At 38.5% G+C, this 27809-nt stretch overlaps 2 protein-coding genes across 4 annotated transcripts in view; one reads left to right on the top strand and one right to left on the bottom strand.

Annotated features, from left to right (window-relative positions):
* Nucleotides 1-13993: 13993 nt before the first annotated feature.
* On the top strand, nt 13994-19930 carry LOC129261368 (uncharacterized). The gene is made up of 5 exons (XM_054899437.2): nt 13994-14102; nt 14484-14942; nt 15601-15825; nt 16754-17402; nt 17699-19930. The coding sequence occupies exons 2-5, from the start codon at nt 14517-14519 to the stop codon at nt 17938-17940; spliced, it is 1542 nt and encodes a 513-aa protein (XP_054755412.2). The 5' UTR covers nt 13994-14102; nt 14484-14516; the 3' UTR covers nt 17941-19930.
* Nucleotides 18407-27809, bottom strand: part of LOC129266156 (presequence protease, mitochondrial-like) — a 53593-nt gene continuing 44190 nt past the window's right edge. Inside the window, exons 20-27 of one of the 3 annotated variants that reach the window (XR_010293872.1) lie at nt 27268-27379; nt 25611-25723; nt 24756-24809; nt 24291-24362; nt 22833-22947; nt 21556-21689; nt 19673-21242; nt 18565-19500 (exon numbers count right to left, since the gene is read on the bottom strand). Coding sequence is in view for 2 of the 3 variants with exons in the window: in XM_064100869.1 (XP_063956939.1) it covers nt 21149-21242; nt 21556-21689; nt 22833-22947; nt 24291-24362; nt 24756-24809; nt 25611-25723; nt 27268-27379 (694 nt within the window). In the remaining variant the exon portion in view is untranslated. Of the gene's footprint in view, nt 21243-21555; nt 21690-22832; nt 22948-24290; nt 24363-24755; nt 24810-25610; nt 25724-27267; nt 27380-27809 lie in introns of all 3 variants that reach the window. The other 2 variants (XM_064100880.1, XM_064100869.1) reach the window with 2 other exon arrangements.

The raw sequence follows: 27809 nt of genomic DNA, 5'->3' as shown, positions 1-27809 counted from the left end.
TGACCTTACCATGTGACCTCTGGCTGTACCATACACGTAGGTCACGTACTAGTGCATCTACAACCCAAGTTTGGTTGAAAAGTGAGACATGGTTGCAGAGTTATGCATCATAAGAGAGTCTCGCACGTAAACTTTAACATTTGACCTGAAATGACATTTGACCTCCTGGCTGAAAGCCGGGAAAACATTGCTATGTATAAAACATTGCTCTGTATTGCACCATAACGTATGTCGGTCCCGTTAGTACATCTATACAACCTAAATTTGGTTGAAAAGTGAGACACAGTAGCAGAGCGTGGTTGTAAAGTTAAGTGTCATAAGAGAGTCTTGCAGGTGAATTCAACGTTTGACTAGAAATGACCTTTGACGTTACCATGTGACCTCAGATTACACTATAACAAACCTGCAGGTCCTCTAGTTCATCTCCAACCACTGTTAGGTTGAAAAGTGAGACACTGTTGCAGAATTACGTGTCACGAGAGTCTTGCAGGTAGATTTTAACGTTTGACTTAAAATGACCTATGACCTTACCATGTTACCTAGCTCCGACTGCACACATAGCTTTCCGGTACCCAAGGACATCTACAACTTAAGTTTGTTTGAAAAGTGACTTGCGGATGCAAAGTTATTCGTCATAATGTTTGTGGCGGTAGGATCGACACGTGGATCCCTTATACCCCTTTATTCAGTAACTCGCTGATCCGGACCAGTCTCGTGCTAAGTAAAAAAAAATGAATTTATGATTGGCCATCATTGGCGCAGGCTTTTTTACGCTGCTTTTATCAGCACCAGACCAACGCCAGGCTCGCGTGCCCGACTTTTTTAATGGGTGATCGTGAAATTAGCGTCGGATCTGCAATAGTTACTGAACGCAATGGTAAGGACAATTTTAGCGCGGGCTTGGTGCGAGTAAAAAACAACAACAAAAGTTACGGAAAACGGTATCCTTCTCGATCGAGTTAACGTCCGGTTGGCGAAACAACAATTGGGATTATGATGAGGGGCGCCAATATGTTGGGGGCCCATTATCAATATCATAATCATCACCATCATCATTCCCAGAGGAAGAAGAAAAGGGAAAACGCAAGAGAAGAAGAGGAAGAAGAAGAAGGAGAAAAAGGAGGGGGAGAGGAAGAGGACGAGCAGGAGGTAGAGGAGAATTGAAAGAAGAAGCAGAAGTAGGAGGAGGAGAATGGGAAGGAGGGGAGAGGAAGAGAAAGATGAGAAACAGGAGTGATGGAGGAGAATAAAAAGAAGAAGGGGAAGATAAAGGAAACGAATGACAATTTTTGTCTCACCTGAACAAGTTCGGCAGAGACCAAGTGAACACTTTTCCTGTTAGTCTGTTATACCCCTTTCAGTAACTCGCTGGTCTAGATCAGGCCCGGGCTAAGTCGTAAAATTTTGAGTTTATGAATGGCGCGGGCTATTTGGGTGCGTCTTTTATCAGCACAAGGCCAGCGCCAGACCCGCACTAGGGGCTGACCAAACAGTTTTTTAACGATAGTACTCAACACTAGGCCCCAATCAAAATTCCTCTCAAAGGTAAAAATACGAAGCACTTCCGCTCTGTATAGTCGACCTTTTGACCTCTAGATGACATTTGACCCCCATCATCCTCATAGACACATATGTGGTATTACCCAAGGATCATATGAACCAAGTGGCAACATAATTGATGCAGAAATAAAGAAATAAGTTAGTTGAAAAAAAAAACATTTTAAGAACAGACACGACCACATATCATTTGACCTTTTGACCATAGATGACCTTTGACCCCATAACCTTCATGAACACATATGATGTATACCCAAGGATCATATGTATCAAGTATGAATTTAATTGATGCAGAAATAATGAAATGAGAGCAAGTTGAACAGAAACTTAAACATTTTGGAACAGACTAACGGACCAACAGGAAAAGTGATTACTACGTCTCGACCGAACTTCGTTCGGGCGAGACAAAAATGTTTTCTCTATATACTTTTTTTAAATAAGAGTGTCCAATGAGTGCTTCGAGATGGACTGTGAAATAAAATCTTAGTTGGGGTATACATAAATGAGTTTTTTGTGTGCTCCTAGAGTGTCTCAGTTTGTCAGATCTATGCACGGTTTTGCAATGTCTGGCGATAGATGCTCCTCTCCTTATATAGATATGTTGGCTAAGAATTTACACAACAATAATAAATCAAATTCAATGCATTGATATATATTCAAATCTGAAACTCGCACATGATATTTAGGGATAGATGGTTGCTCTCGTGTCCAAGTTTATCATGAACTAGATCTCTAAACTTTTAAAGTTATGACAATTCCTCAAATAACCCCAACATGGCCAAAGTTCGTTGACCGTAAGTAACTTTAATCATGTGACCTAAAACTCAGGCAGGATGTTCAGTGATACACTATTACCCTTATGTCTAAGTTTTATGAACTAGGTTCATATACCTTCTAGGTTATGATGACATTTCAAAATCTTCACCTTGGTTAAGATTTCGACCGAGTCCCACATGATATTCAGGGATACATGGTTGCTCCTATGGCCAAGTTTCATTAACTAGATCCATAAACTTTTAAAGTTGTGATGACAATTCCTCAAATAACCCCACCATGGCCAAAGTTCGTTGAGCCCAAGTGACCTTTGACCTTGGTCATGTGACCTGAAACTCGCACATGGTATTTAGGGATACATGGTTGCTCTCATGTCCAAGTTTATCATGAACTAGATCTCTAAACTTTTAAAGTTATGATGACAATTCCTCAAATAACCCCAACATGGCCAAAGTTTGTTGACCGTGACCTTAATCATGTGACCTAAAACTCAGGCAGGATGTTCAGTGATATACACTATTACCCTTCGGTCTAAAGTTTTATGAACTAGGTTCATATACTTTCTAAGTTATGATGACATTTCAAAAACTTAACCTTGGTTAAAATTTCGACCGAGTCCCACAACATGGTTTAAGTTCATTGACTCTAAATGACCTTTGACCGTGGTCATGTGACCTGAAACTCAGGCAGGATGTTCAGTAATACTTGATTACCCTAATGTCCAAGTTTTATGAACTAGGTCTATATACCTTCTAAGTTATCATGACATTTCAAAAACTTAACCTTGGTTAAGATTTCAATGTTGACGACGCCGCCGTCGGGAAAGCGGCGCGTATAGTCTCGCTCTGTTATGCAGGCGAGACAATAATTGATAAATTAAATCACCCTATTTTCCAATATCTAAGAAGGAAAACTAAACATTTGCTGTAGAGCCCGTTCTTACTTATGATCAGGGCACATTGTTATCTCTTTTTTATTTTTAATACAGAACATCAACCAATTAAGCCGGTCAATTGACTTCTTTATGGTAAAAGGATATAAATATATACATGTATAGCAAAAATATAAAATACATCAAATGATCAAAAATATGAATTAATCCGATGATCAATTCCAGTTATCTATAAGCAAAATATAAACTTAAACAATTGCCCATAATGAATCTTGAGTTTAGTTCAGGTGCCACACCCTAAATTCTGAGTGGTATATATCATATAATTTTTTTTTATGAATCATGAGATACATGTATATTACTAAAATATAACTTACTGGTCTCAGAGTCATGATGTGGAGCTAAGAGCAGTCTTCTCCTGGCCTGTCTTGCCCGAATTCAACTTCGATGCCAACCAAAAGTGATAACTCGGTCACATTTGCTCTACGGCGGCCGTACGGCGAGTCGAAAACAGCCGTTTTATTCATATTTATTCAAACCACCTATATTTAGCTGGTTGAAAAATGTTAAAACGGCTGTTTTCGACTCGCCGTACGGCCGCCGTAGAGCAAATGTGACCGAGGTATAAGTAGTTAGGTGCTGCACATCTCAACCCCTCCTCATTCACTCACTCAGCGCATAGGTCCGGTTATGACCAGTGTCAAAGCTGCTCTGCCGAGTGGCAAGCCCATACAACATACAGCAAGCATTCATGCATGGCTCATTGTACCATGTATCACTGCCCAGCACACAACATTCACAACATATACCTCTCATATTCCACCAGAGCACTCTAACCTGAGAGCCTATTGTTCCCTTGGGCTAGCTAGGATTGGTCGGATTTCTGAGACTCCTATTCCCTTTATTTAAAATGCTTCTGAGATTAACATTCCTGTTCACTTTGTGACACAGTTTACTGGCTATTCTGGGGACCAATACGACTAGTTACATAGAATCCGGCCATTATTGTATTTCAAATAATAAACTAATGAATTAATAACTTTCTAGAACTAAGACGAAAACTCGAATAAGGTAGGAATATGGTGTATTTTAATTTCTTAATTACCTTCCTTTCTATCATTGGACTTTTAGACCTGACAAAAGCATTTGATTTGGTCAGGAAATGAATATTGAGTCTCCTGCAGAAGAAAGGCTGTCCCGATCAAGACTGTTACAGATGGTCATATCATTAAATGAGGACATGCACAGCACAGTTTGCTACAACGCTGCAACATCTGATGCCTTCCCTTAGATCATATTGCCGTGAAGCAAGGCTGAAACTCTTTGGGATATCATCCATTCTTCTCCAGTATGCATTTGGCGATTGCACAGAAGGCAGCTATTTTTTACCCTAGTAGATGGGAAACTCTTCAATATTGCCCAACTCCGTGCCAGAACAATGGCCAGGAAGGTTCTCATTTAGTGAGATGTACGCCGATGACGCCACCCTTGCCTCTAACGCAGAAGCAGGACTGCAAGCCCTAGTCAGGCTTATGTCTTGTAGTACATGTAATGAGTTTGGATTAATCATTAACCCGAAGGAGACAGAAATCCTGACTCAAGGCACTGGCTCCGGGCACTGACTCTCCAGGGACCTGGGAACGATTTTGTCAGTGGGGTGCTGAAATCTCTCCTCAGAGGTGGGGGGGGGGGCACAAGTGAGTTTTCCATAATTACACACACACCTCTAAGGGCACCACACACACACCCACCAACCAACATACACACACACATATATATATATGACAGTCACTTTTTAGCTTTCTTCTTATAAAATAACATAGATACATAATTAGATAACTCGAGCGCGAAGCGCGAGCTATTTTTTTAAATGTATTTAAATGGATTTAATGTATTTTGTGCTGATGTAACGTCCATCGAAAGACAGTAAATCATTAATAATAAAATAATACAATACATCACCATTATTCATAATAATAAATAAGACAAATGTTATACAACTGAATTACGTTCGGATTGGAGACAGATATATCAATTAGATGAGGATATGAAGGGCAAACTATTAAAAAGCAGAGCTTGTAATTCCTAGTTTTCCTATTAATAAAAAAATTGACATTCCGACCTAAATACTGGACATTCTAAGCACTTTTTGTTATCATGAACAGGATATATAACTATAACTATACAATCGATGCGAGAGCGAAGCGCGAGCAGAAACAAAATTGAGATTTCATACTAAAAAACGAGACATTCTAAGCACTTTTCTAATCATGAAGAGGATAGGTGTATAACTATACAATTGATGCGAGCTGAAATAAAAATGAAATTTCAGACCTAAAAACGGGACATCTCAATAGAGGTGGGCTATAGAGGGTGACATTTTCAGAACATGCTCATCACACCTTAGTTTGATGAATTAGTGCACACTGACACCATAATCAGAAAAAAAAATGAAAAAAATGCGAAATCCAGGGTGCCCTGGCCGAAAAACCCGAAAATCCAAGATGGCCGCCGGATTGCCAAAAAAAACATGTTTTTGGCCATAACTCAGTCATTTTTTCATCCCTTAGCCTAGTTTTGGTGCCTAAACCTATGTTTTGGGGGTCACTGAACCCATTTATAGTATTCATTTTCATATATTAGTGTTAATATTCATGTTATATTATTATTTAATCAAATTTCTACTTATTTTCTCCAATTTATGCGAATTCTTACAATATTGATTCTTATAGATGACGTGTGCATCACAATCAACAGTTTAAGCCTTCCTTTTTTCCCTTCTTGTCTCATGCCCATTATCCCAAATCTTATATCCACTTTGCTTTGTTTGAAAGTATGGACAAGTAGTTACAGCACAGCTCCCTTCATCATCGCATGTAATGTACATGTATCACTATTACCACTCGATCTACTCATTACTACAAGCATAAAATATCAGCATCCCTTAACAGTCAGCACATCCTTCTACACTTGTTGTCTGTGAGCCACACATGTGAGGTATTTGATGCAAGTAATATCTCTACCCTTGTTCTGCATGAAGTCAAGTTAGGGCTTCGTGAAAAGTTAATTGCATACATGCCCTGAAATTCTTCCTCAAGAAGAGTGTGGTCATAGCAGCATTACAGGCACTGACATAACTAGTAAGTTATGCCGGACACAAGTCATCCATGTGGGAGACCTTCGAGTGTGAGGTTGCATCTGCAGGCAAAACAAGAAGAACAGCCTCTTCAATGAACGCCGATTTGCTCTTATGGCATACACTGCTGCAGCCATTCTATATCACATCCCGGAGTATGAGGCAACATTGCAGAACACCAAATCCAACAACCTACTTGTTCATGCCTGCCATCTGTAACTTGAGTGTGACTTAATCATGATAGTATTGAAGGTATTGGCCTGGTTCACATACTGCATAAGCCTCCCATTCGATTCCTTAACTCTTTGAGCGCCACGTTAGCATTATTCCGGTGAAAACAGTTTTATGCATGTCTTCATTAATATTCATTGAGCAAACTGATGCTGTCATATCCCCACTTGTTCTTTTGTATTTTATCATATAAAGTTAGTTTTATTCAATACTTTCCCTTCAAGAACCAAAAACAGTTGAATTGACAACTGATTTAGTCCATTAGATATTCTTTGTTGCAACTTATTTCATTATAAGGGAGACATATCATTCACACTGGTATGAAACAATTAAAACAATTTTTATGTAATTAAACAAGAAACAGGATAGTGGGGATGTGACATCTTCAACCCACATGGGCGGAAATCCCAGAGGGGACAGGGGGACGTGTCCCCCCTACCAAAAATAGTAGGGGACACAATGTCAGATGTCCCCCTACTATTTTTGGTCTTTCATGATGGAGAAAAATACATCACTTCACAATCAAAATACATGTATTTTGGACTAAATGACCTTACATGTTGGGTGAAAACCTTTTTTTTTTTTTTTTTTGGGGGGGGGGGGGCTTGTCAAATTTTGTTAGGGTTAAAATGACCTTACATTTAGGGTGATAACCTTTTTTTTTTTGCTTGTCAAATTTTCCAGGCCCTGGTCCCCCCTACCTTTGGAGACAGATTTCCGTCTATGTCAACCCACCTATTAAATATTCATGACGACATGCATATCACCATTTTCATAAAATATTGCTAAACTTTAGAATTAAATAACTTAACTATTTGTTATCAGATTTTCATAAAATTTATTTATTTTGATAAAATGTATTTGATATAAATATTTTTAGCCCGGAGTACCCCCAAAACAAGCTGCGTGGCTTATTATAATCACTCGGGTCGCGTTCGCGTTCGAAATCACTCGGGTTTTGGATTTTTGGCGATTTTTTTTATTTCGATGCGATTTGATGTCTTCAATGGGACAAACACGCTGGGAAAATGAAATGAAATTGAAATTCTAGTTTCGTGTTAAGCCGGCAAGTGCTTTAAATAAAATGCACTCGCCTACTGCTTAACATAACAAACAAGCAAATCAGCCATGTGGCTCAACTATCCTAGAATACATCCAGACTTCTACTGTTTTTATACGAGGACTCCGAGTCGGAACTTGCCATATCTGCCACATCGATATTACATCATCATTCCCATGTGCGGACATGCATGCCTGCATGCAATGGCCCCAAGGCGGGACCCGGCCACGGTCGGACACAGCGTGCATCGGTAGCATGGAGCAAGGTAACGTGATCTACGCCGATATTTTATATCCGATTTTCCCTTCAAGGGGCATGATCGAAGATTGGCAGGTGATCGCCGATTGTGGTAAAATCGGGAGCCGATTTTAAAATCGGTTAATTAGAACAGGTACAATTACGATTTTAAAATTAATTTAAAATCGATTTCCAAAATCAATTTTAAGATCGATCTAAGATCAATTTTAGATCAGTTTTAGTATTAGTTTTTAAAAGCCCATTCACATTTTTACTGATGCTGACGAAAAGTTAGTTTGGTTGTCAGAGCATTATTTGTCCTGCGTCTAAATAACTATGTCCGATCGAGGGACCGTTTTAATTTCGGAAAGGTAGGAGAGACAGAGAGAGAGAAAGACTGATCCCCGTTCAGCTCAACGTATACGTTTGGCACGCGAGCACAAAGAAGATCAATTAAGCACATCACCTAATGCAATGTTTCGAGAATTTAGGTAGGGAAATTTTTAAGTCTCCAGTTACTTAAAACATGATATGGCCATTTTATCTATAAAATAAGACAAATTTTATGAGAAATGGACAGTAATTAAGAGCAGAATTTTTAAACGCCTATCGGAAAGATCGTCCTCAAAGTTCATTACGTATTAGACAGCTGGCAGCCGTCTGTTTCGAGTTTTTTAACATTTTTATTTCTCCTCGTACACAGACGGCTCGCTATGGTGCAACCATCATTACGGGGTTAACAATGCAAAATCCCCCAGACGGCGCTCATCGATTTTTGTCTTTATTTCATAAAAATATATGAAAAGAACTGTATCAAATAAAGATTATTATTCCGTTTTGTCCTAAAATGCACCAAAAAAAGGGAAAATAAACTTAAAAGGGGAAACAACAGTAACTAATTGCTTCGGCTGTCGCGCAACTTCACTTCCCCGTTTTATTGGAACTTAATGCATAACATATGGCCATTGAGTCCCTGTACAGATCGAGCTAGAACTTCCGTCTCTGTATTGGTGAGTGGAGCTAACGGAGTTTAGCGGAACAACGTACATTGCAGAGACCGAAGCTCTTGGTCTAATTACGTATATATGCATTAAACCACGGATGGCTGGCTATGCATACCGCTGAATTAAATACTTTTGGACGAGCTGCGGACTGACTGGCACTGTAACGTGGGATCTAACTCGGCTCGACTCACGTTACCTTGCTCCATGCTACCGATGCACGCCGTGTCCAACCGTGGCCGGGTTCCGCCTTGGGGCCATTGCATGCAGGCATGCATGTCCGCACATGGGAATGACGATGCAGGGGCCGCGGAAGTGGGGGGGGGGCTGAGGGGGCTTCAGCCCCCCCACTTTTTTCCAAAACCGTGTACAAAAACGTAAAAATTACCATATGATTGTGATTTTTTGCATGGTCAGCCCCCCCCCCCCACTTTTGGCTCAGCCCCCCCACTTTGAAAACTGTTCCGCGGCCCCTGCGATGTCATATCGATGTGGCAGATATGGCAAGTTCCGACTCGGAGTCCTCGTATAAAAATAGTAGAAGTCTGGATGTATTCTAGGATAGTTGAGCCACATGGCTGATTTGCTTGTTTGTTATGTTAAGCAGTAGGCGGGTGCATTTTATTTGAGGCACTTGTCAGCTTAACACGAAACTAGAATTTCAATTTAATTTCATTTTCCCAGCGTGTTTGTCCCATTGAAGACATCAAATCGCATCGAAATAAAAAAAATCGCCAAAAATCCAAAACCCGAGTGATTACGAACGCGACCCGAGTGATTTCGAACGCGAACGCGACCCGAGTGATTATAATAAGCCCTCCTATCTGAATAAACATGCGTGCGCGTGTTTAGAGTTAGACCCAGTATCTGGGCATTCTAAATACATTTTTTTTATTATAACAATCAATAATGCGATCGCGACGCGCGAGCAGAAAATATTTGATATTCCGATCTGAAAAAATGGTGAATTTAAACAATATTTTAAGTACTATGTCGGAAAATTCTGTAGTGGGGGGGGGGGGGGTCTACAAAACATCGTTCATTTTCATTATATTTCTGTCATCTATTATACCTACCACTAGATTTCCAGGTGCTGCCTATGGAAAATAACACATGCAGCACCCCCAAATTTTGGGGGTGCTTCACCCCCAGCACCCCGCTACCCAGGGCCATGGGGCAGGGTGAAAAAGACTGTGAAATTTGATTTCTACTGTCTGACTTGTAATTGTTTATGCAAAACACGGGCGGTCGGGCGCGCGCACACTTGACTCGACATAAAACCTGGAAGTTCAATTTCAAGTCCAACCACACCCATATCCCATATGTCCCTCCTGCTAACGAGTAGTGTGTAAACTATAGTTATCACGTATCGCGCGCGACCACGTTTGTATCGGAGTGCCGGAGCTTGATTGAGTCGCGTTATAGGAGGGATGCTATTGGAATATGTGAAAGACTATGTAAATTATTTGCGATTGTCGGATGTGATAATTATGTACATTATAACATATTTAAAAAAAATTCAGGAGGAACCTGATTTCGTAGGGGGTGCTGCCTATGGAAGATAATACACGCAGCACCCCCATGAAAATTTCTGGGGGTGCTTCAGCACCCCCGCTTTTCAGGTCCCTGTGACTCTCCCCCAGATATCTCTACCAACAGCACTCGTCTAAAGGTGGTGGACTCCTTCACCATTTTCTCCAGCTTCCTCTCACTGGACAAAGAGATAAGCACCAAGACAGTGAAATCTGCCAAAGTCATGGCCAAGTTTAATAAACGCGTTTTTAGCAACAACCAGCTGACCCAGAATACCAAACTGTGCACTCAGCGGAACAGTGTCCCTTGAGCATCATCTTGTACGGAAGTGAGTCCTGGACAACGTACGTCAGTTAGGAAAATCAGCTAAACACCTTCCATTTCAGCTACCGCAAACGTCTCCAGCACATTAAGTGACAGGACAGAGTGACAAATAGGCCTATAGCGGTCATTCAGCGAGCTGGTGTCATCAGCTTATTCTCACTCCTTAGTCAAAGGCACCTAAGATCAACCGCGTAGCCAGGATTTCATTTTGGAGGGGGCGGTAAATGCACGCGAAGCGTGCCAACACTTACAGAGCGCGCTCCCTAGGGGGTGGGTGCAGGGAGGGGGAGTTTCCCCCTCCCGCGCGAAGCTTTTGGTGTTTCATAAATTAAAATGAAAAGGAACCGTCTCTCTTGTCTCTAGTACCTATATCAGCTCCAATTCAGTTGACTTTATTGTGATTTTGAACTTGTTTTTAAAAGTGATTGTGAACGCACAAAAAGGAATACAATGGAGGAAATTATAACCCCGCGCGAAGCGCGGAAGCTAAAGCGTTTTATCAATTTTTTTTGCCATGAAAAGGGTCCCGAGAAAAGGGTATTCTCAAAGATATATTGAATACTTCCTTGGAAATATCAGATTTGATTACAAACAATTTAGCGACAGTGCATATCTTTAACTCGCAAAACAGAGGAGAAGAAGTGTATATGCCGGGAGGAAGATATTCCTCCCCGCGCAGAGCAATAAAACTCTGAAATTTCAAAGGGCGGACGTTTCATCAAATGCAGATATATCTAATACCCCATCGGCTCTAATTCAATTGATTTCCTAAGATTATTGAACTTCATTACAAGGAAAATAGTGCGCAAAAAGTTGAAACTTCTGTGATTTATTAAAATAATATAAAAAAGGATGCCTAATTTCTTTGACTTATCCTGAAGCGCTTCATTTTTAATTATAAAGAAACCTAAGTGTCATTCAAAATTTCAAACTGAGGGCGCAAAACAGGACAGGAGATGAATGTGCAGGGAAATAACATGAAGATTAATAGAATTTGAAAAAAAATATTGTACTTTTTTATTTAATACGACACGAATTTTATACATTCCTCTTCAATTAGGAACCTGTTTGCCCCAAATTATGGTTGTTTAGTAATGACCTGAAAAGCGGGAGAAGTTGACTTTATGGAGGTGACGGCAGAAATTGATATAAAGATTTTACCCGCCGGAGCCGACCCGACCAGAAGTTGCGCGATCAATAAAAAAAAAGATAACTTCATATACTTCGGCCTAACCTTACTCTAATTCCATGCCCTAATCTATACATTTGAACTTTAACTGGCAACAAACACATATAGCTGAGGTGGAAAAGCAGAGTTAGAGAAAGGGTGGGGGAAACAATGGAGAACTTCAATATTGTCATTTAACCGCGCGCAGCGCGGAAGCAAAATTCATATATAAATTGAAAGCAAGAGTGAAGGAGTTTCTCTTTTGAGAAAAAAAATAAAGAATAAAAAGAAAAAAAAAACCGACAAAGCTACCTTTCTTCCCTTTCCTCCCTTCCCTTTTCCTTTTTTCCTCTTTTTCCCTTTTTTTTTTCTTTTTGGGGACGTTTTGGGGGGGGGGGCGACCGCCCCCACCGCCCCCCCTGGCTACGCGCCTGCCTAAGATCAATTGGTTGGGGGCTTGTTCGCCGCATGAACCCTGGGCGTATCCCAGAAGACATGCTGTAATATGAGCTGCGTGATGGGTCTCGCCATCGGTAGACCACACCTCCGTTATAGAGGCACTTGCAAACGTGACATGAAACCTGCCGCCATAGAACTTAACACTTGGGAAGATGTAGCTCATTGTAGTATCTATGGAGAGTTACTCTTGTTGTAGGTGTCAAGATGGCAGAACTATAAACAGAAAGAGCTAGGAGGAAGGCGGGGCAGCATCCCTATCTAAACCTATCTCAGCGCCATCCTCATTCATCTGCCAGAGATTGCCACTCTAGAGTGGGGCTCTACAACTACTCTAAAAATGTGTAAGACCTTTATAGCGGTACACCATCGTCTTTCGAGACGAACGTATGCCTATACCTATCATTGGACACTTTGATTTCTGAAAAATATCGATAAAACACTTTTTAATTCAAATAATAATTTGAGGTCTATTCAGTAGTGCCTAAAAAAGTATGGATGGACAGAAAACGTTGATAAAATCACCAAAAATTTACCATAGCCCATGCAGACCTATAGAGGTTTCATTTGAATATGAGCGCTTAATGACGAAATCTGGCAACCATAATCATTCTTACCAAAAAAATCCTTATATGAGCTAATACACTCGGATAGTAAATTGTTTGGATTTTGGATTTGATCTTAAGATGATCCTATATATTGCACAATCAAGAACAGCAATTGAATCAACACACCAAATAACTCATACATACAAAGAGGTATCATTCATGATTCTGGGGCAAAGGTTTCAAAAGACAATTTTCAAGATGGCGTACGTCTGGCGACCATCTTGGATTTGACCTGAATATAACCTTATATTGCGAAAACAGTAATAGAAATTTATTCTACACACTACAGAACCCCTAAAAAGAGGCATCCCTCATCATGCTGGGGCAAGGGGTTCGAAAGTTAAGTTTTCAAGATTGCATCTGGCGGCCATTTAGGATTTATGCAAACTACAAAAATTGCCCAAAGTTGGCATTTGAGCTACCAAGCTGAGCTTGTTCTAGGACCCCATGCGAAGACGAATCAAGAAAAAAAAATAATCAGAACATTTCTAGGTTCAGAAAATGTCAAATAGATAAATGGCGTGTTGACAGTTACCCCTTATGTGCCGAGTTTTAGAATGGGTGATCGTAAAGGTAGCGCGGCTCTGCTATAGTTGCTGAACGCATTTTTTTATTACGTGGTGCAGACTATTTTAGTGGGCTTGGTGCGGACCGAAGAATCGTGAGTTACTGAAAGCGGTATTAGTCGTTACAAAATTGTTAGTTTTTTGTTCATTTTGCTTTATTTCTACGTCAGTTATGATATACTTGGTAAATATGACCCTTTGGTAATATTACATGTGAGACCCATGAGAATGATGAGGTCAAAGATCATCTAGGGGTCAAAAGGTCAAATGAGGTCTGTCCATCCTTTTTGAAGTTTTTGTTCAACTTGCTCTCATTTATTCATTTCTGCATCACTTTTTATCACACTTGGTTTAAATGATCCTTGCATGGTAATACCACATGTGTATTGTTGACGATGATGGGGTCAAATGTCATCCAGGGTCAAAAGGTCAAGGTTTTGTTAAACTTGTTCTCATTTCTTTATTTGTGCATAAATTATCTTCACACTAGGTACATGTGATCCTTGGGTAATAACACATATGAGTGTGATGGGGTCAAAAGTCATCTAGGGGTCAAAAGGTCAGTGTTTGTTCAACTCGTTCTCATTTCTTTATTTGTGCATCAATTATGTTCACACTTGGTACATATGATCCTGGGTATATACCACATGTGTGTTCATGAGTGTGATGGGGTCAAAGGTCATCTAGGGGTCAAAAGGTTGTATAAACTTGCTCTAATTTCTTTGTCTCTAGTTCAATTTTGATGAGAGTTGGTACAGATAATTATTGGGTAATACAAGTGTATTCATGAGGATCATTAAGTTAGAGGCCATCTATGCGTAAAAAGATAATTTCGCATATTTTGATTGAAAAAAATCAGGCAAGAATGTGGTTCATGAACCATCTTTTTTGAATAACATTTGTTGATGTTATTCTATGAACAAATTCTAATTCTCTGCAGCTCGCATATGATGCTGAAGCGAAGCTACTTCAGATGCTCCTCCCTTCGGCTGATCCAAGAAACATGAATTTGAGTGGTGAAAGGGTCATTGATATTCTTCAGTCTGGAATTCCAGAAGTTGATCCAATATCATTTATAGAAGAATATTATGGTACATCTACCGGAGGTACCAGCTCAATATCAACGCAAGGCTCCATCAACCAAGCAGAAGGAGCTGCAGCTGATACGCATAAAGATCATGACCAAAGTGAGGCTCTCAGTGGTGAAGATTTAGAGCAGAATAGTGCATTCTATCGATCCGTGTCTTCAAATCTGGTTAGGGAGATGGAAAACCTCTACCCATTCCTCAATGATGTGGATCTTGAAGCAACGGATCAGAGAGATATTCCTGATGACCAACCTGTACAGGAGTCTCAATCTGGAAAACAGTGCATCCCTTCTAGTCCCCAGCTGCAGAAGGTGTTCAGTCATTTAAAATTATTAAAAATATAAACATCGTAATCATATGTAGGGGTAAAAATTAGTTGTCAGATATTTGGCTACTCACTCAAAACCATTAAATTCTTTTTCCGTAGTTGGGGGTCGGGTATCCCAACACAACTTCATCAGTAGAGGCACCACGATTTCTATAGTAGGGTGGACAAATATAGGACAGAGATTCAAACTGGGGAGCTCTCCTAATGCCCCTATGATTGAAACATTTTTTTTTTAATCCAAGAGAGCTTAGCAATCGAATGAGAAAATTTGTAGCTTTGAACAGTAGTGAATTTTTAAATTACTTGACAGCTGCTTGTGACAGCTTAAAAGACTACATGCTTGTAACTATACATATTTTTTTTTTCTAGGCAGCAAAGGTTCTGACCGACCCCCCCCCCCCCTTCCTCAAGGTGCCGCCACTGAAATTCATATTTTACCACTCTATTGTGATGACTAATCACAAAATTAGGGGAGTGTTTTGGAAACGAAAGTAAAAGAATGAGAAATAGGGGAAAACGGACAGAGAGAAGGCATATATATTCAACTTAGGGTCATATTTCTATGCATGCTGTGATTGATAAATTTTTGAAATATCAAATGCATTATTTAATCATGAATGTCAAATTCCACATTCATGCAGCTCGAATATGAAGGCGAGGTAAAGCTGCGCCACTCACAAGATGATCCCAGGAAAAGGAAGCGAAGAAGTCTACAAGTCATTGACACAGGCCAGGCTTCTCTTATAATCTCTACACCACAAATCACAGAGAAGGCTGCTGATGAAGATTCCATCAGGCCACTGTCTGTCCCATCATCTATACACACGTTTAACAGAGAATTAACGACATTGGAAGATCTTCGTCAGGTCAGTAGCCAGAAGGTAAATGAGGATGCAAGCTACCCCTTATGTGCCCAAGTTTTAGAATGGGTGATCATAAAGGTAGAGCGGCTCTGCTATAGTTACTGATCGCGATTTTTATTACATCATGTACGTGGTGCCGACTATGTAAGTTTGGGCTTGATGCGGAACGAAGAATCGTGAGTTACTGAAAGCGGTATTAGTCTGTTACAAAATTGTTAGTCTTTTGTTCAGTTTGCTTTATTTCTACATCAGTTATAATCATACTTGGTAAATATGACCCTGATGATAAACAAGACAAAAGTAATTCAGTTTAATCAATAAAAGTAGAAATAATGATACATTTACGAATTTTGGCTAAATACGCGATTTGCATTGAATTTGTTCAAGAATTCACGTTTTTGAGCAGTTTTGAGTCTGACATGCAGTGCACTTACAAAATGTTGAATAATTTCGTAACCGCGTACTCGGGCATCGCAAATTTGGTCTCAAAAGTTGAACAAGATTTGAAAGTAAAAAGTCAGTAAGCGGCGCGGTTGAAAAATTTTCACTCGGCGGATTTATCGTGAAAAAATGTAGAGGGGGGGGGGTGGATTCAGCCCACCCTCTACTTTTAGGGTTAAAGACTACATGCTTGTTACTATACATATTTTTTCTAGGCAGCAAAGGTTCTGACCGTCCCCCCCCCCCCCCTTCCTCCAGGTGCCGCCACTGAAATTCATATTTTACCACTCTATTGTGATGACTAATCACAAAATTAGGGGAGTTTTTGGGAAACGAAAGTAAAAGAATGAGAAATAGGGGAAAGCGGACAGAGAAAAGTAAGGCAAATATTCAACTTAGGGTCATATTTCTATGCATGCTGTGACGGATAAAGTTTAGAAATATCAAATGCATTATGCAATCATGAATGTCCAATACCACATTCATGCAGCTCGAATATGACAGCGAGGTAAAGCTGCGCCACTCACGAGATGATCCCAGGAAAAGGAAGCAAAGAAGTGTACGAGTTATTGAGATAAACCAGTCTTCTCTCGAAATCTCTACATCACAAATCACACAAAAGACTACCCAAACTGATGAAGATTCCACTAGGCCAGTGTCTTACAAATCATCTATACATGAATTTAACAGAGAATCAACGACAGTGGAAGATCTTCGTCAGGTCAGTAGCCAGAAGGTAAAAGAGGATGCCAGCTGTGAAGATGTAGGGGAACGTGACGTAAATGCGGACAGTATCTCACTTACATCTGTGACATCAAATCTGGTTGAGGAGATGGAAAACTTGTACCCATTCTTGCGTGATGTGACACTTTTTTCGCCAGATATCGATGATTTCTCTGTCATCATGGCAGAATTCCGAAACGGGCATTCTGAAAGACAGGGCACCCTTCCTAATCCTGGACAAGAGAGGTATAGCACAAACAGTTTGCTGGAAGGACCCTTGACTTTTGAAGAGATGTTCAGCCAGCCATACTGTTGTCTGAGGATGGTGTTACAAGAAAGGTTTCCTTTGGCAAAGCTTCGCTGGTTGGTCATGTGTCTTCAAGCTCTGACTGAGTCGGTCAAAGAACAGGTCTCACGTAAGTGTTACAAGTTATTCACTGATATTATAACTATATTGTATTATGATATCTTTTCCAATTTCACCAACTTGATGTACGGTCGGTAATTCAAACGGCAACCACATTGCTTAAAGCAATCTATCTGTTCTCTGATTATCAAATAAGTCCTCTTTTCATTCCTCACTTCTCTTTCTAGTTCAAGACCATGCCTTCTATATAGTTACCATGCACACTCTAATTCCTATATCAGTCAAGACGATTTGGTGTCTGGTTTTGGTAATCATTATTCCTGATACTTTCATTATGATCAACAGGTAAAATGGGTGTCGATGATTACCAAGTAGGCGGAGATGACCTGGTACCATGCCTCATATTCTTTCTCATTAAGGGAGATCCAGGACAGGTTACATCCTTATACCCACAGCTCAAGTTCCTTGAAGACTATCTCCCGGACGCTGTCGCAGGTGGCATCATCGGTTTCACCCTGACTCAATTCCTTGTAGCATTTTCTACTATTATTCAGATGGATGGCGCCGATACAAGTACATACATGTAGGCAATAGGTCTTTGTAATATATTACATAGAAAACAATTTGGATTTCTAACTTTGTAGGTGCCGTTGAAACTGTCTATAAAGAACCCCAAAGATTTAAATTTGCCTTTACGTTACGGCAGGTGGTCATTAGAGACAGGTTCTTGCAAACTTGCTCAAAATATACATTTATCACATATTCAAGGAGAATAGTAAATATCATCTCTGCGGATAAGTGGTCCTTACTAACAGGTCACTTTTTATCTCGATAAACGTTTGGCCAAAGTAAACTTATCAATGCAAGTTTACCTAGGGGTAACTTAAGCAATGCAAGTTAACCTTGCTTCATGCAGGGAAAACACTCATCACATCATGTTTTTTTTTGTGATGCCATGAATTTTTTTTCACGAGTTTGGACAAAGAAAAATACACAAGGTTTTAACACATATCATTTTCTATAGTTTTGCAGTAAAAAAAAAAAGAATGTCTCTTGCCTGTTCAAAATTCATTGAATTTCATTTTATTTTACAAAGAAATATTGCTGACATTTGTCACTGAACACGCTCATGCCATGTGTCAAAAAACATACACCTTTACGCTCCATATGATTTTAACATTTAAAATAAATAAAATTCCACACAAATTTATGAACGATTTATGAATGTATCATAATTAATATGATATATATTTGTGTACTAAAAAAAATTGTGAATTCATACAATAACTTTATATTTCATAGCTTAGGAAGATACCACCTTTCAGCAGAAAAATGAGTACATAAAATGGCTGCATTTCATATCTCATCTGTGTATATTCAGTACAGAAAGGGGCAAAGTTATGTACCGTAACCACTAACAATAACTTGGAAAGGTTACAGTTTAGGGGACCTGCTTCATTGACAGCTACAATTATGGTAACTGTGCCTTTATGACAACAACCTTGGTAACAGGACCCATCAGTCAATCACAATTAAGGTTTCCATGGTAGTAACAATAGTTACCATATTTGTGAGACTCTATAAAACAGACCCCTGATCCTCTTCTTCTGATTGACAATGCATGGGAAAGTGAGAGGTTCTGGGGAGCATTTCATGAAAGGAGTTTTCGGACTTTTTATCTGACAAGTCCTGTTTTATCTGACAGTAATACCATGACAGTAGTAGTGCCTCTTAGCCAAACCAGAATCAAAGGAAGATCTGACAACTTGTCAGAAAAAATGTTGAAGAAAATATCCCCAGGTTTCAGTACCAAATTCACATCCTGATAAAGATGCATAGTCATTAATTCTACACATACATTTCCTACCACTCTTATTGAACTAACATTACCAGTCTTCAACTCTCTGTCATTGCGATTTGTTTATTGACAACAAGAAGTAGCTTTATTCTTTTTCACTTCATAGGAAAAATCGATATGAAAGTAGACATGCATGTATCCAAAGTGATAGGCAAGATATCGGAGCTTACATTCCTTACAAAGTTTGTAATTTTACTCGTTTAAGATCAACGTCAAACACTGTGGGCTCAATTTCATTAAAAAATTATGATTAAGGTATCTTTATCATCATTGTAACTACCAGGGAGGCCTGGTGGGTGTTTCATAAAGCTGTTTGTAAGATACGAATGACTTTACGGACAACTGGTGATCCTTTCTTATGCTAGATGATTCCTTGTATAATTGATTTATGACCTAAGAACATGTTCCAGTCGTTCGTAAAGTTGTGCGTAACTTTACGAACAGCTTTATGAAACACCCACCTGGATTGTGATTGGCTGCTGAGCCTCTGAGACTGGCCCCTGATCAATACAACATCCTGAAATAAAGACATAAAAAGCAAATCTTGGATATTGTCCGTCTTTCATAACTGTTTATACTGTATTTTATGTATTTTAATGAGCATTTTCAGTTGGCTTGTGAAATAAAGATGAAATTAAAGGAAAAGAAAATCAACTGCTTAGAATTGACTTCATTTGTGGAGATAGAAACTATACTGTTGGGGCAGTTGGGCATCATAATTTTTTTGAAAAAAGATTGAAATCCAACTGGAATCCAATTTGGTTGGAAAGATAGAAATCCAACGGTTCAAATTCGACTTTGCTTTGAAAGATTGGATTTCATATGCATGAAAAAATTGAATTTCAATCTGATTGAAAAATAAATATGATTTGATTATAAATATAGATATGAAATATGCAATTTTCTTATAAAGAATGGACTCTAAATAAGATGACATCATATCACTACAAAAAAGAGAGAGGATTGGAACATTCTATTTGAATAGTTAGATACTTGTCATCTATTTTTTTCCATATAGAATGGAATGGAGCTAATATTCTCAGAAATACAGGTCAAGATGTTCATTCCTCTCTCTTGAAAAATTGTTTTTGATCTTGTTTCCTTCACATTTTGATGACTACAGCAACGGCAGGATGTGGAATGCCCATTAATATGATATTCCCTTGGGAATAGTAGCCTCCGCTCCTAATCAATAACTCACTGCTTCAGTACATTTCATCCCTGTCTTATCATGATGGTAAGAGGTTTAATCAATTTGGCATCCTGAAGCTTCGAAAATCCTCATCAATTACAAATTTGCTTAGATATGAAGGCTTCCACCCCAAGGAATGATAATTCACTCATTGAGTATAATTCATTCATATCCTATCATTATGGTAACAGGGTTGATCAATATGGCGTCCTTAAGCTCCAAATATCCTCATCAATTTCAGATTTCCTCAGATACGAAGGCTTCCTCTCCAAGAATTGATAACTCACCCTGGGTATAATCCATGACTGTCTTATCATTACGGTAACAGGGTCAATCAACATGGCGTCTTGAAGATCCAGAAATCCTTATTAGAGTCCTAATCAAAATAAGATTTGCTCAGATATGAAAGCTTCCACTCCAAATGGTAACTCACTCTAGAGTATAAACCATTTCATATCATGATAACAGGGTCAATCAAGATGGCGTCCTGGATGTCCAGATATCCTCATCAATTTCATATTTCCTCAGACACGAAGGCTTCCTTTCTAAGAATCGATAACTCACTCTGGGTATAATCCATTACTGTCTCATCATTATAGTAACAGGGTAAATTAATATGGCATGCTTAAGCTTAAAAAATCCTCATCAATTTCAGATTTCTCCAGATACGAAAGCTTCCAGTTTGAGCAATAATAACTCACTCTTTGCCTCGGATGTGAAAGCTTCCACTCCAAGGAACGATAGCTCATTCTTTAAGTATACTCCACCCCTGACTTGTCATGGAGGTAGTTGGTCCTAGTAGAGCAGAGGCATTGGTCCTCTTACCAGCCAACAAATACCTGGATGGAATCACAAAATGATAATAGTCACATTTAAATCACAATTACTACTTCATTTCAAAGTGCTTTACAATATATAATTATTGTTGCTCAGTCATTGCAGATTTTTCGCTCTTCATCATTCAAGTGGCATTTTCAGCTTTCAAACTCCTGCTTCCAAGACCAAAATCTTTCAAATATACATCATTCTATTTTCATATTTTTCTGCCTTCACATAAACCCTTAACCAGGCTGGACTCCCTTTAACTTCAAAGAAGCACTTTATGAGAAATAAGATTGTTCTAAAGGTACCCTCCAAATTTTTTGTAATTACCTTTCTGCAACATCTTTGAGATCATCTTTGCTGACGGCAAAGAGTGCATCCCTATGGGCCTGCCTAATATCATCATTGATGCTTGAAGTGAAGAGAGTTACACCCTTTTCTGATGGCGAAAGAGGACCATCCACCTGTATGAAATAGACGTACATGGTATATTGACATTACTTACTGACATTAGATTCAAGAACTATGAGTAGCAAGGGAGAGGGGGAGGGGGATAGATTACCAAGTGTAAAACAAATAGATGAATATAACAGACTTGCCTTCCATCTTACATGATGTTCACATTCTGAGGAATGTTTTTTTCATACCTTGCACCATTTTATGGCTCTTCCTACGAAAATCAATCGTGCCGTCACAGACATAAAGCACATATTTGTGCCCTATGTCTTAAAATAGCAATTTTCCAATCTACGTTTCATTTTCATGTAAATCAATGGGTTTTAAGAAAAGTCATGGTCTTTCTTTCCTCAGATGACATTTATTTTGAATACCATCAATCAGTTTTTGCGAAACCAATTAAAAAAAAAATATGGATAGCAAAGAAACAAGTAACTATTCCTATTTTATCTCCAATGATATCTTGTAGATGAAATGAAAATAAAACTCCCGAGAAATAAAAATAACACATCAGTGCCCTTTAGATATACGCAAATTTCACCATCAATCAGTTTTAGGGTAACCAATAAAAAAAATATGGATAGCAAAGAAACAAGTAACTATTTCCTCAGATGACATTTATTTTGAATACCATCAATCAGTTTTTGCGTAACCAATAAAAAAAATATGGATAGCAAAGAAACAAGTAACTATTCCTATTTTATTTACTATATCTTGTAGATGAAATGAAAATAAAACTCCTTAGAAATAAAAATTACATACCAGTACCCTTGAGATATACATAAATGTTTCTACATGTAGGTGAGATTCAGGTGAACAAATTAGATTTACAATTAGTCGCTAACCGGTTGAGGGAGGGGGGCAAAAATTAGCCATTCAGAAATGATTCCATCGACAAATTTTGTACATAAACATAACCTCCATTACATCATCAAATTGAATCAAAATCAAACTGGAAAAAAAGGGATGATTTTGCAAAAAAAATAGGAAAGAAATTGTATAGCTTTTCCCTTAGAACTGCAGTAAAATATCATGAAAAATAGTAAAGTCATATCAAAACAAGAGCTCAAAATGGTAAAAATTGATATTCTGCCCCTACCTCCAATTCAGAATAGTTAAGAGTCTGCAAACACTTATGTCAATAGACTTACCACTGAGAAGACTGAAAGCTTAGCTTCATCGATATCTTGTTGGGTAAACTTGCCATCTATGGCCCATTGGACGGATGATTCAAAGGCTGACATTGTATCAACTGTGTTGGGGTCCCTGGAAATTTATCAGACAAGAAACCAAATTTACGTTTTTAATTCAACTCAATTTACTTTTCTCAGCATAAAAACAAAATTACTAGAACAGGACATATATCAAACAGGAACATCAATTAAATATTATACTAGGGGCGTCGTGGTCTAGTGGTTACAACTCTCGTCTTTCAAATCAGAGGGACGTGGATTCGAATCCCAGCCATGGCATGTTTCCTTCAGCAAGAAATTTACCCACATTGTGCTGCACTCGACCCAGGTGAGGTGTATGGGTACCCGGTAGGATTTATTCCTTAAATGCTTAATAAGCGCCTATACAACGGCTCAGCTACAGCCAGGGTAGTAATATGATACCAAGTATCAAGCACAGTAGAGTATATGCAATTATAGTAGCTGCACTATACAAATGGAACATATTATTATCATTATTACTGAAAGGGTAGCAGCCAGAAAGAAATGAATTTACAGCAGACATGTGAATTGTATTATGCATGTTTGTTCAAAATAAATCTAACTATGATACATATTCATTCATTCATTGTTTTCTTGAAAAATCACTGTGCTTCTCTTTGTTTACAAAGGACATTGTGCAAATATCCTGTAGAAAATGGATTTTCATAGAAATACCACTGATTCAATCAATTTCAAATATATGGAAATCCATCATTGTCATAATTTTTTATTTAGGAAATTTGCTCAATGTCCATTGAAAACAAAGAGAAGCATACTGATTTGTCAAGAAACAGTGAATGTATGAATATACGTCATTTCTAGAAAATGTTTTGAACAAACATGTATTTTAGATGTTGATGTTGCTGGCTTTCCATAGTTGCGATCCATCGAATCAATCACAACTCTTTGTAACACGGGACCCCGATCTCCCAGATTATCAAGGCTTGAGCAGTGATGTAAAGCCCAGCACACAATATGCGATTGCAGCAAAGTAGCAATGTGCGTGTTCACCTGCCACGAGCTGCAACTGCCATTTGATTTGTTGCAGGAGAATCGCACACCAAATCTCAGACATTTGACATGCCAGGAATGTTCATGCAATTCTTCTACAATTTTTAAAAATGTCAGCCAATCAATCGCCATAAATGATGATGTCATGACCTATTTAGGAAAGCCAATATGAAAAGATGCTATTTCCTTTTTCGCAAGATTCCTGCTGAAACACATGGCAAAAGACTTTTGACAAAGTACAAAGACGAGTAAAAAATCTTTAGAAATAGGGATCGGCTGCACTACAATGTTGATTATTTCATGGAATTTTCCATCAATAGCATTAATGAAAACTCAAATGTTATAGATTCAAAGAAGCATGTACAAATAGGAAATGGTACAAACCTGTATGAATAGAATTTGAAAGCTCCTTCCGTACCCATCGATGCTCCGCCTCCATATGCTCCTCCCTTCTCCCTATGTCACAATGAGAGTTACATTTGGGTTAATATAAACAATGCAGAAATGTACAGCTTACATAGAGTACATTAAAGTATAAACAATGTATGTAAATATTGAGTGATCTAAATATTTTACAAATCCTCTTATAATTACATGAAAAAAAAATCATAATTGTTTACCTCGGGAAGCCACTCCAGCTCTTATGAACTGTTCTCCCAGCAGGCCTTGCATAACATACTGTAATGCTATTATTGCCCTTCTCTATTTTTATACATCACGCACCTGACAAGAAGGCATAATCCATGCAGCTATACGAAATAAGGGTAAATGGAATCAAGGAGATCGAACATACTGCTTTTGACGAGATCAGTATGAAGGTGCTTCACTTCTATGGGGATCAATTCTCACCTGATTTCTCTATGGAGGTATTTGGCAGACATCAAACGGGCAAGAACCCTCAACCTGCAAAAGAAAAGGTTAATTAACTTTAAATTGCTGCAGAGAAGCTGATTGGAAGATGCAGATACATGTAATATTCAGGACTGTGCAAATTGTTCACACCTGTAAGTCAATACAGGGCTGTGAGTGACAACATTAAAAATAGCTAAAACAGGTGGTATTGCAAAAGCTGTGATACAGTGCTGATCACGTTAAACTTACCTACCTACTTTTAGCAGAAGGCAAACATAAACAACTGCAATGTGCTTTATAATAAAGCTGAACCCCTATATACCATATGTGGCAGAAGGATCATAATCATCATCATCATATTTATTATCATCATCATTGTCATCATCGTCATCACCTTTACCTTTATCTTCATCATCACCATCATCATCATTTTTATACATAAAGTTTATATACATGTACTGCGCTATCCAATCATCATTATCATCATCATTATCCTACTGTCAAATGAAAAAAAAAACTATTATTATACTCAACAAAGATCAAAGCACTGATTCGCCAACATCAATTTTTCACAGAATTTCAGCTTTTTCAGTTTGCAATGCAGAATTAGGGACAGTGATTTCCTTTAAAAACAACTTTTTATTCCCTTTCCTGTAATTCCGATTCAAATAAAATTTAGAACTGCGGTTTTATTTTGTCATATTTAATGTACACAGCCAAAAAAAAATTCTCATTGACAAACATAAATTCAATAAATTTATACACAAAAAGTAAAGAACCCGAACAGACTTTCTGTGTTGATCGACTGGTAAACAGAAAATCAATGTTCCTAAAGTAGATGTAATGACTTACTTTGGGAAATCTTGGTGTGTATAAGGCACTCCACATACTGCATGGCTCATGTAGTTAACAGGGAAAGGGAGTTCATAATGTGTTCTTTCTTCTAAAGGACTGAAGTCTGATACCTACGGGAGAACACCAAACAGTAATAAAACAAGAGTGTCGCTAAGGCGAGCAGATAATACGCCTGCCTGTAACGCGGAAAATGGAGTCATTGGTCAAGCAAGAAAAGTGGAAGGTGGCTACTTCACCATTGACCTTCTGACCTCAAAATCAATAGAATTGTTGGGATCTATGCTAGTATCATACACACCAAATTATATGAGCCTAGGTAAAGTTCAACTAAAATGATCACGTTAAGGACTTCAGAAGGGTAAGATGAAAACATGTCACTGTGACCTTGACCTTTGACCTCAAAATTGATAGGCTTCCTTGTGATCCATGATAGTATCAAACAAACCAAAGTATATGAGCCTAGGTTACGTCAAACTGAAGTTATCGCGCTTACAAGGAAAAGTTAACGGACGGACACCGAGCGTGATACCATGATACGTCCCGTCTAGGACGGGCGTATAAAAACAAATATTATTATACTTGCTTATATTTGTACAGCATATTGCTGTACTAATTTCAATTTCTTGCTGAAGGAAATTACACAATGGTTAGCATTTGAACCCACAACCCTGTTACAAAGTTTGGAGACTAATAATACACTAGGCCAAATAAATGGGTATTTCTAATCCACTGGGTCCAACGCTCCAATGAGTAGTATATATATAGTCTATAATAGTAAAAGTTGAAATTTCTAAAGCGCCTTTTCCACAAGATACCATTACAAATCGCTTTGAGATATCATTCCTGGTCAGCATGAGAGATAAAAATATATACAAATTACGAGGCATTGGCAGTAAGTCTGATGCATAAATGATCAGGATATAAGAAATGGTAGGTATTCACGTTTGCTTGAATTGCCCCCCTCCCTTGGACAATTGGACTCTCAAGTTATTTTTCCAACATACATGTATGCTTTTTACATCATTATAGATTTTGGTTTTGAAATGGAAGGGCCAGGCAAATAAAGCAGAAGCGTTCAAAATTTCTGAAGTTGCAAAAATTAAATGGTCACAATCTGGAACTAAAGGATGCTCAGGATATAGCTCAATAGTGTATATTTCATGTTACATGTATGTTCTTGTTCTAAAAAAAAATCAATGTTTTAGAACAAACACTGATAGTACCAAAAAGACATTCTGCATTAGAGCTCTTTTAGAGACATATCTAAAATACCAGGGGCCTGATGCAGAATGAGTTGCTATCAAATGCAACCCTAAAAATCAAACACAACTTGACTTTCATCAAATCAAAAACAAGCATTTTTGACTTGTGAATGATTTTTTTTCGTGCATTCAAACATGACCGTTTCTGCAAAATGACATTTTTGCAATGAAAAGATAAGAGCATGACTTCAAAATACAAACATGTACAATGACTCGGCGTAAAAATTACCCCCCCCCCCCCACCCGAAACGCTCGTAAGAGCTCTGGAAAATCCCCATTCATTACAATTTTAAAGCTTATCCCATGTTGAAGATTCAGGTAGCAAGTTGGGAAAGTACCCCCGAAAAATTGAAAATTAATTTTTTGCCTGATACAATTCCTAAAAAGTATACCTGGGTTAAATGTAAGTTATCCCCTATAGGTGATCCTGGTAGGTTATCTAGGAATCTCATCAGCTGATTGGCCGCTTCATCCATACCTTCAGGGCTAGAGTTCAATGCACACCTACAGGACGCATCAATATATATAAGACAAATTAAGTCATTAATCCATTGGTTTGTGAAATCAAAATTACTGTCACCCTCCACTTATATTCTGTCAGAAAGTTGATTTATTTCATATGTCTAACTTATACAATAGAAGGCAAATAAAAAACGAATAGACATGAATGGATAACAGAGTTGTGGCTCCTGAGTAGTCTGCTGTGCAAACCCCTTCACTCGAGGTTAGGGTCTGAATGTAAAGCCTACAATGCCTATTGTGCTGAAGTCCCACTCACTCAAACAGCAAGTTTTATTTGTGCTAGCCTTTGGCTGGAGACCCACCTGTTGATCAAAGTTTTAATCAGGGTCTGTGCCTGCAGACTAGCTCCTGAGAGCTTTGAATGCTTAGTGTGATAGTATAAGGTCGCTTCTTCTTGGTGGTGTCTGAAAAG

Source organism: Lytechinus pictus, chromosome 1, assembly GCF_037042905.1.
Source record: "Lytechinus pictus isolate F3 Inbred chromosome 1, Lp3.0, whole genome shotgun sequence".
Classification (NCBI taxonomy): Eukaryota; Metazoa; Echinodermata; class Echinoidea; order Temnopleuroida; family Toxopneustidae; genus Lytechinus; species Lytechinus pictus.
This window is presented reverse-complemented; position numbering and strand designations above follow the sequence as displayed.

What these genes read in the sequence shown, in the direction of transcription:
- LOC129261368 (XM_054899437.2), top strand. Translation starts at nt 14,517, where the DNA reads ATGCTCCTCCCTTCGGCTGATCCAAGAAACATGAATTTGAGTGGTGAA. An exon ending in CTAGTCCCCAGCTGCAGAAG is followed by an intron (nt 14,943 to 15,600) that starts GTGTTCAGTCAT and finishes ACATTCATGCAG; the next exon opens with CTCGAATATGAAGGCGAGGT. An exon ending in GGTCAAAGAACAGGTCTCAC is followed by an intron (nt 17,403 to 17,698) that starts GTAAGTGTTACA and finishes TATGATCAACAG; the next exon opens with GTAAAATGGGTGTCGATGAT.